Source organism: Polyodon spathula, chromosome 9, assembly GCF_017654505.1.
Source record: "Polyodon spathula isolate WHYD16114869_AA chromosome 9, ASM1765450v1, whole genome shotgun sequence".
Classification (NCBI taxonomy): Eukaryota; Metazoa; Chordata; class Actinopteri; order Acipenseriformes; family Polyodontidae; genus Polyodon; species Polyodon spathula.
In genome coordinates, this window is record NC_054542.1 from 28,149,074 (window position 1) to 28,159,040 (window position 9,967).

Here is a 9,967-nt window from a genome sequence, read left to right on the forward strand (position 1 = left end):
GTTTAATCAAAAGAAAAAACAAATGCTGATTTTTATTCTGTATGTAATTGTTTCAAGGAGGTGCGCACAATTTGCAAGCAAATACTGTGTAAACGAAGAGCCAGTTTGTGCATCAAAACAAAACTGTCTGCATCTCAAACTGTTTTCTTCTAACTGCCCTGTGTAAATTCCTCTGAAAATGAAAAGCAGCTCTACAGTCTGAACAGTTTTTTTTTTTTAAATATACTTCCTTTTCTGTGTTCAACAAGTAAAATGCCTTTGATTCATCTTTTTTTTTTATATGCAGACATCTCTTTTGTCTCCTTACCATTTCCTTTCAAAGTACACACACCTAAAATATAATGACCAAAAATATATTGGCAGTAATCATAGAGAATTAAACTAAACAGTATATATACACCAAGGTGTTCTGCTTGTGTTATCTAACCCATTAAACAGTCACTTACAAACATAGTGCATTCTCAAATTGAACAGCTTGTTTGCTGTAAACTCTCATAGCACATCCCCATTAACTGTACAGAGTGCCCATAAACCTTCAAAGTCACCGGTCACTTGAGGGGCAGCAGTAAGATGCAGTGGGCACACAGTTATTTAGCTCTCAAAGGGCTGACTGCAATGTATTTCTAGGGTTAGTTACAGTGGCGTTGATCTGCAATGCTTCCTCACCACCTACATTCGTTACCTTAGTTGGATCAGTGTGCTGTACTGGATAAAATACCATTCCAGGGGACATGCAGAAATAGACAATTCCAGAGGTAAAGAAAGGGGAAAATATCCCATAATCATTATGCAGGAAAACACACCAAGCAGAATTCCATTTATTCTCTGGGGAGACATTATAAAAACAATTGCATGCACTTCTCAAAACGGACATTACAGTGCACTGCCAGGACACGAGACGGATAGCAATGTTGACCACAGTATCTTCTGTTCAGTTATTGTACATGGTCAGGCAAGAATGTTACCAGTAACATTAATAGGTGTGCTTATTACCCACAAATAACTACAGACAAACAAAAAACTGGTTAAACTTTACTGTCCCTTATTTCAGATATTTTATAAACTATATGTACTGTGTGTGTATATATATATATATATAATATGCATATGCTGAATGGTGAACATGCTCATTAAAACCTGCAGACTCAAAACCACAACAGGAACAGGCTCTATAATTAACCAAGCCATCTGATAGCTGTTGCTATTCAATTATTTACTGGAAACGCTTGTTGACATTCCCTTGTGTGTTTCAGGAGAAGCAAGGCGTACCTCTAGTCTGCTTGAGTGACGCACTGTTTGCGTCTTTGGCCACACCTTGAGGTGTCACACTTGCTCTTTACATTCACAGCGGCCCAGTTTTTACTTTCTCATAAACATGCAGCATGGTGTTACACAGGCACAAAGGATTTCTGTTTTACACTGCATTACATGTAAAGTTAAACCTGAATGCAGGACCCTGCCACTACATCTCCACCCAATAATGTTATATTTTTAAATTATTATTTTGGATTAATGGTAACGAGAACATGTACTGTCATTTAAAGTAGTACTTTAGCAGTGCAGTCAGACTACAAAACGATGGATTGAAAATCTATAACAATAGGGTGGCAGTACCTTCATAAATATGTACAAAAAAAATATTCTAATTTGTATGGGATGCAACACCATCCCAACTCTACTATTGGGGCCTGCTGCTTGTATGTTGCAGCTCAGCATCATTAATTTGGTTATTACATAATTCCTCTCGGGTGAACTATATGTATTGACCTTTTACCTAAATAGAAAACCTGTTCTGTTCCATTGCACTCCTTCATTCCGGCAGTGTTCTTGACTTGTCTGGGTAGCTGCAGCGTGTTCATTGCACATCTCTTTGATTTATTTATTTTTGGCAAATGAAGAGGTGACCAAGAGATGCAAGCTACAAAAGGAGTACTTTTACGTTTAACTAACCCCTAATTCAAAGTGTCAAATAAATATCATTAAAACACAGAACCAGAGCACACATTTAGAGAACAGAGTAGTAGAATGTAACACCTCCCCTGCTGCTGCAGCACAATCACTCTACCGTTGCACTGTTCCAGTTTGTGTCATCTTGCCTTGAGGGCAAAACTTTGAGGAACTCTGCGGTAGGGACATGACAAGTCTGCAAGGTATTTCAGTTGTTGTGGAGGGAGTGCAGGGTCACTCCTCAATTTACAACAAATTCCTAGTCTAAATGAAACTGCCCACACGCATGACTTTTGTATTGTAAGTTTTTATTCAGACAACTTTCCACAACTGGTGATGTAACAGGTTTGTAGATGGGGTTGGCTGTGGAGAAGTCAAGAAGCTCAGAGGAAGGTTCAGTCTGGCAAAGAACAGAGCAGGCTGTGGAGGAGCCTCAGCACTTCAACAGGCATCAGAACAGCAATTAACCACAGTAACAACACATTCCTTACAATGAGTTGCTATTTTAATGTTTTATTTGTAATTGCTCTGAATGTTTCTGAGATGGAATTTTTCCAACTCAAACACCTGTGGGTCTATTGACTTCTGCAAATAAATATATGGAAACACAGTGTTAGCTTTATGAAAATGGCACAAAAATGTTTTCAAATATGTAATTTTTAAATCCTTACTGGAAGGACAGTCTGCAAGGATATAATCATGTTTGTTACATATTGAGTTTTAATCCATTAACACAGACTAACATGTTGAAGCAGTGTGAACTGAGCCGAGCCGGTCTTTCCCTAATGTGTGCATGTGTTTTTCATAAAATACAACCAAAAAAGGTTAACAAAAAAATCTGTAATTGGCTTATTTCTCCATTTATTCGAGTGAATAACATTAAACAACATATATGGCACCTACAAAAACAATGTGTCTATAAAGTATACAAAACTTGGTAAACATCTGATGATTGTGCAAACCAAACAAAATGGCCAGATCTGTTCGCCATATAAAAGTGCAACATTAATTTAAATTTACTTAGATAAAAACAGGCATGAAAGAAATAAGTTTAAAATCTTACATGCAAGCTTTCCCTTTACATGCATCCAGCCTTAAAAAAAAAAGAGATACACAATGAACCAAAATTGTCCCTGTAATTCCCAGTGCATATCAGCCATAGCTATTTCCATAACTGAAAGAAACACAATGCTAAATCTACTCCATTTGGTTAAGTGAGGGAAGGGCTTTTAGTGCAGATCAGCCTTACATTAAGAAGATTATTGCATTTGTGAATTGCTTGGAAATCCAAAGCCATTGAATTGAACAAAACTGGACATACCATCTGTAAGGTAGCTGAAGGAACCTGCTAAAGCAGAAGTTTTTGCGATACTTAAAAATAAAGGTTGCCTGCCTGAATATGCCAGAATGCTACACTAATCACATACAGGAACGGCACTTTCCTATTTAGAACTAACATGAGATTGTGTCTAGCGTTATTTAAAATGTTTATTATATATTACACCTCATGCAAAGCACATTCAATTCTATAGTCTAAGTCAGAATAGGTCTTATTTAAAGTCACATTTTTAAGTGTTTATCAATTAAAACACTTAATTTCTTATATTTTCTGGGGATCCCTTGCTTGATGAAATAGTGTATCCAAATCCAGTTCAGTCAAATTAATTCTTAAACTAACATGATTGTAAGCTTCCAGGCTTCAGAACAAACCAGTTTGTGTAGTCTCCTTTCCAGTACCCAACACCTGCAGATAAGCTACCTCAATGTGCAAGGCCTTCTGCATCTAACCCTGAGTCTTACACAGATTGATGCATGAAGTTACAATGGTTTTCAAAAGGATCAGTGTGCTTTATTAGTAACATACCGTCCGCAAGCAGGGAAGGTGTGCATGATACATTAGAAAACAGCCAGATCTAAACAGAGTCACCTTCCCATTGTGCTGCCAGATCTCCAGCAATGAACTGTGGGGTTTTTGTAAGATGTCACAGTTCAACATATAAGGAAACATCCTGATTATCAATCAGGAAAGCAACCATAACATCACTGATTGAGGAGACCGAGCACTAAACAAGGCAGGATAGCCTGCAGCAGCACATTCATCTTGGAGTGCAAGACTCCAGCAGACACTTTATTATCTATTCCATCCAGCAGTGACGCATTCCTGAAAGTCTCGGAGGAGTTGCCAGGCTCTCCGAGTTCTTGTTGCAAGAGCTTGGAGATGAGGTTGCTGAACTTGTTCCCTGTGGCGTAGCGCAGGCCCTCGGTGGGCGTCGGTGCGACAGAGTTCACATTGAGCTCCACTGGGTCCAGGCAAAAACCATCCATGGATTTGGTGAAGACCACCACACTGAGGTCCAGCCCAGCTACCGAGGGGGGAGAGGTGCAGGGGATGTCTCTGACCAGCTTGTAGTTCTCCATCCACTCCTTAAGCCATTCCATGGTGCAGTCACACTCCCAGGGATTACGAAAGAGGTAGAGCCGACCCAGGAAGTAGATTGGCTGGAAGACAAAAAGGGGTAGGGAGGTGAGGTTGTTACTGTTGAGGTGGAGGGAAATAAGGCTGCTCAGGTTCTCGAAGGCTCCCTCCTCAATGAAGGTGAGCTGGTTCCTGTCCAAGTAGAGCACCTCCAGCTCTGTTAGGTCACTGAACCAGGTATTGGAGACATTGGTGAAGAGGTTGCCGCCCAAGTTGAGCATCTTCATACGCCTCAGACCTTTGAATGAGTGCCGGGGCAGGTCACTCAACAGGTTGTCGTTCAGGTAGAAGTACTCGATCCGCCGGCAGTCCTGGAAAGCCTGGTCGTGGATGACGTTGATGTGGTTTTCCTGCAGGTTCACGTATTTGAGGTTGCTCAGGCCTTGCAGGGAGTTGTAGGCCACGGCCTCGATCCTGTTGCGCTCCAGGTAGACGTGTGTCAGGTTCTCCATGCCTCGGATTGCCCCTGGGATCCGGCGGAAGTTGTTCTGAAAGAGGAGGAGCTCCCTGAGGGCAACCTGCTCCAGGAAGATGCGGTCGGGCATGTTGAAGAGGTTGCTGTTGGAGAGGTCCAGCTTGACAAGACGCTTGAGGGCGGTGAAGGTCCGGGTGTGCAGGTAGCGGATGTATTCATTGTGAGCCATCTTGAGCTCCACCAGGTTGGGCAGACCCTTGAAGGCCCCTGGCGTGATGAAGGAGATGTTGTTGTGGTCTAGTGACAGGTAGTGTAGGGAAGGCAGGGTGCCGAAGGCCCTCTCAGACAAAAACTTGATGTTGTTCTTCTCCAGGTTGATGGACACAGCCTCGCAGGGGAACTCCTTAGGGAGATCAGCAAGGCTGGAGTGGTCACACAGCACAGTGCAACTCCGCTCCTGGGTACAGGTGCAGCGAGCAGGGCAGGAACGGGCACAGGCCCAGGGAGCAAGGACATGGGGGATCAGGAGAAAAGAAACTGGAGAAGGAAGAAGAAATGTCAAGAACTGCTCTGTATATATATTTGTATGTACACTGCTGTATCAGATATAGTACAATATTTTGCCATGACCCTCTGTAGCATATTGTGCTTGAAAATTCTAAATATTTATATGCAATACGTTATGTGTTGCTGGACAGATCTTGTGTTTGATACAAGGAACGGGGTCTAGTCAAATATATGTAACCTTATTACTCTATGTAACCATTTGCAGTTGGGTATGCCTGTTGTCCTCTGGGACTACTCGTTGGCCAACTACTGAAAATACAAGATTTTTAGCACGCTAAGCAGAAGAAATACAAAGCCAGTTTTTCAGGAACAGTGGTTGAAATCTGGTTCCGAGAGACCTAGTTTAGGGCAACTTTCCTGTATCAAACCTCAAGTCTCTCCTGGTGTGCCATGCAGTCTCCTGAAACCAAGTTCCAAGCCACAAAGTGGCTTCATGTTCTCTCTGCTTTTCTCATGCCTTTATATGCCTGGCAGGAAGCATACAGATACATAAGTCGTCTTATTGAAAGGCCTGCTTGTGGAGTGCCAGGTAGGAATGAAGAGTGTAATCTATCACACAGACTTCCAAACTTCACATCTGACGACTGAGGCTTGGGAAAAAACGGCAGGAGTGCATTTGATAACCCACAGAAAGCCATCTCAGTGTTGATAAGTCACAGGAACTTCTAGCAGTCTTAATATAGCTGTTAATCAGAGCTCCAGAGTGTCAAAACCATATAACACTGGATATAAAACTTTTTAGATGCATTTTCCAATTAACTGTTGTTCCAAATGTAGACATAAAATCAATACTTACCATTTAAAATTAGAAAAAACATCACAGTGTCTATTCGCTGGTGGCATTTCAGGATTAAATGGGGATGAGTAGAAGTGGGAGAGATCTAAAATAACAACAAATAACACTAAGAAATCTTCGCTCAAGTGTTTTTGTACTAATTCCATTAAACAGGACAACACAATGCTTCTCTATAAATTACACCTGTAGCATCTGAAAAGAACATTAAAACATTCTATATAAAAAAACAGGACTATAAAAGAACATTTTACAAAATGTAAAGTTTAACAAAATATACACTGTGTGTCCTGCATTAAAAAAAAAAACACGGACGTAAATAACAAATCATATTGAAATTAGAAAAATTCAGTAAATAACTAAACATGCTGTTTACCTTGCTGCTGTGCTTGACTGCCAGCCTGTTAGCTCCCTGCATGGTGTGTGAAGGACTGGGTTTAGTTTCTCTACCCTTACCACTAGGATTTTTTTTTTTTTTTTTTTTTTTTTAAATGCATTTTCTCCATTAAGCTATCACTTAATGTCTGACAAATCCTCTGGATAAAAAGGAGGATTAGAGGTGATGGAGTAAAATCTCTATTCCCAAATCAAATCACAACCCAGTCTCTCCTAGAAGAGAGCAACAGCATATTTCATGCAGGTTACCTCATCAGAAATCTCCTTTATTTTAACCAGATCCATGTAACTAAGATCTCCCACCCAGCATGCACGAATACACTATTTACAAGAAAAACGTTAGGATATTATCATGATTCCCTGAAATAGAAATGTAACCATTACTGAATGCGTGTTTACCTCCTAAAGACCTGAAACCTGAATACTCTATACCAAAGCTACTTTAAATAAGTAATGGCCTGCCCCCACACAGACCTCAGCGTCATTTTTTCTTCAAGTCTGCTGCAATCGTGGACCTTGAAGGTTAATGGTTACATTTCTATTTCAGAAAACGAGGTATAAAATATAAACATTACCTAATGAGTGACTATACCAAAGCCATCTTAAGGGTAATATTGCAGAATGACAGATATTTCAGCTCAGCTGAATGCAAGGTTTCAAATGGAGGCTTCAAGAATGCACTAAGCACCACGTTTAAACTCCAACAAGGAACAACATCCTTCATAGGTGGCCAAAGCCACCGAACTCCTTTCACAAATTGCCCAGCCAGGAAGTTGGGCTCCTGGGGAGCGCAAGTCAATTTTGACATGGCAAGCCGAAATAGCCCCCTCAACATACAGGTCCGGCAACAAATGCAATATTATTGTCATGTGACAAGTTGTGCGGTGGAACCCATGAGGCAGACATGTCTGAAAGATGCTGCACTTGTACCTGTACTGGCATTTTGTAAGGTGTCAATAACCCTACTTGACAGACCCAGATGGCTCAAATGCAGCTGTTCAGGAGACCAGACCCAAAGCTACAGGCTCAATGGGTCGGTATGCCATAAGGTTCTCCATGCCTGACTGAGCAGGTTGTGGTGCTTGGGCAGCCTCCAAGGCTGGCTGCTCAGGAGCTGCATCAGGGTTTTCCTGGGCCAAAAGGAGGCTATTAGGTGCACCTGGGCCCAGTCCTGCCCGATAGTCTCCAGACAGCAGGAGCAGGGCAAGTGATGGGAAGGCATATAACAGTAGCATCACCCACTGGTGTGCAAAGGCATCTACTGCCAACAGGTCCCCGCCTCCTATTATGGAGAGCCAGAGAGGACAGTGGGTCAATTCCTGGGAGGCAAAGAGATCTATCTTTGCTCTTCCAAACGAGGATAACCACCTGTTGTGTTGTCTGTATGACCAGGATAGCTTCCATGCACTTCAAAATGGCACGGGGAGCTAGAGACAAAATGGCAAGACCCAAGAACTCCTATGCTGTACCCTGAAAGGCAAACCGTAGGTACTTCCTGGAGATGTGGAAATAGGCATCTTTGAGGTCCACCATGGTGAACTAGTCATCTGGCCTGATTGACTGCAACAGCTGTTCATTTTCAACATTCTGAAACTTCTTCGGGTCAGATACAGGTAGACCCGTCTGAAGTCAAGGATCCATCCGAGACCACCATCCTGCTTGGGCACCTGGACTGGAACCCTTCCTCCATCATGCGAATAGTCAATTTTTGTAGCAGAGTTGCTACCTCCTGAGACATCACTAGTGTCCTGTGGGTATGTGACTGATGTTACAGTCACGCCCCAAAAGGGAAGAGGACCATGCTTGAACTGCAGACAGCAGCCAGTCTCAACAGTAGTAAGCACCCAGATGTCCGTGGTGCACTGATTCCAATACTCCAGATGGAGCTCTGAAAAAGGTCCCTGGACCTGTGGCAGCAAACCCTTAGGGCTGCTGTCCGATTTTTGCTGGTAAGTGGAACCTATTATAGCCTTGTGGCAGCACCCGATGGCCAGTTCTGAACAACACCTCTGGCATCAGGCGTAGCCAACTGTACCGGTCTTTGAGGCAGCTGCTTTGTCCCCGTCAGGGACGTGTGCCAGGGAAAGTCAAAGCTGCCTGCATGTGGCTACCAGCAGTCAGGTTTCAACCTACAGCCTGTCCATTCAGCTTTGGCAGACAGGGCAGGTTCTTATTAACCAGGCACAATTTATTCAGTAGTTCTAGTGAAGGCCTGTGGCTGTCAGAAAGTGACCTTAGCAAATATGACTGGTAGCCTACCACAATACTACTAAAGTCGCCCAGCTGTGTGGCAAATGGACTGGCTGAATAAGCACGCTTGAAGAACACCTCTGAGACCTGGTAAAGTTAGTTGGGGCAGATGGCACCCTTGCACAGAAGGGTAACTAAAGCCTCTACTGGCAGAAATTGGGCAAGGCCCAGTTTCTCCGCATCATGCACCCTATATAAAAGGTGTCCATAGACCGGGAAACACCAGCTGTAGCCAGGTGACCCCAAGACAACCGGACCTGAAAAAAAGTTCAGGTACACTGGGAGAGGCTCGTCTCACCTTCTGTAGGCCAGGGCACTTGCAAGATTGCAGTGGCCCTCGATCAGTAGTAGAAGCTCTGTCAACAGAAGTGCTTAACTGCAGTAAGAAATGTACAGGTGCTGCCTCAGCAACGGGGCTGTTTAAGACCTGAATTTGGTCTTAGACTGGCTTGGTACCAGACCAGGGATGTAAGCCCTGGTTGGTACAGTCTGTTCGGTACCAGATCTGTTTGGAACTAGTTCGGTGACTGTAGCACCAGGTCAATACAGTACAGTCCCAGTTTGGTACTGTGAATGGAGTGGGTCAGTAATCTTGGCACTGGTACAGTATGGGTCCACCAGTTTGCAGTTACCATGGGTAGCATTGTACAGCAATGCCCACCTGTGCAAGCTACTGGCTAAGCCAGTCTGCTTGTTAGAATGACCTAACAACCCTTGTAATGGTGCAGAGCCGTCACTAAACAGCATCAAGATTCTGTGTGAGGGGTTGCAAGCAACCACAATCGAAGCAGCCACTTGGTCCTGTGCAGCGCTGCTGAACACAGCACCTGCTCACCACAGGTGCCACAGCACACACTGCAGACAATCCTGCACTAAGAATCTGAAATTACAGAAAAATACAATGAGAAAAGAATATTTCTCATACAAAATAGTAACAATTTTTAATTATAGAAAGAGTCTTGTAATTTTGTCCAAAGCCAAAACAAGAACAAAATAACTTCAGCCAGAACTATTGCACTCTAGGAAGACAGCAGTTAACTTACATTGCTTGATCCCTGGGAAGGGGAGAAAAAATAGCAGAGATCTGCAACCATGACTGTCACAGGCTTGTATGAGCTGTTTT

At 43.0% G+C, this 9,967-nt stretch overlaps 1 protein-coding gene across 1 annotated transcript; it reads right to left on the reverse strand.

Annotated features, from left to right (window-relative positions):
* Positions 1-364: 364 nt before the first annotated feature.
* On the reverse strand, positions 365-9,766 carry LOC121320593 (nyctalopin-like). The gene is made up of 2 exons (XM_041259055.1): positions 6,202-9,766; positions 365-5,375 (listed from the first exon to the last, which is right to left on the reverse strand). Exons 1-2 carry the CDS (start codon positions 6,221-6,223, stop codon positions 3,988-3,990), a joined length of 1,410 nt encoding a protein of 469 aa, XP_041114989.1. The 5' UTR covers positions 6,224-9,766; the 3' UTR covers positions 365-3,987.
* Positions 9,767-9,967: the final 201 nt, after the last annotated feature.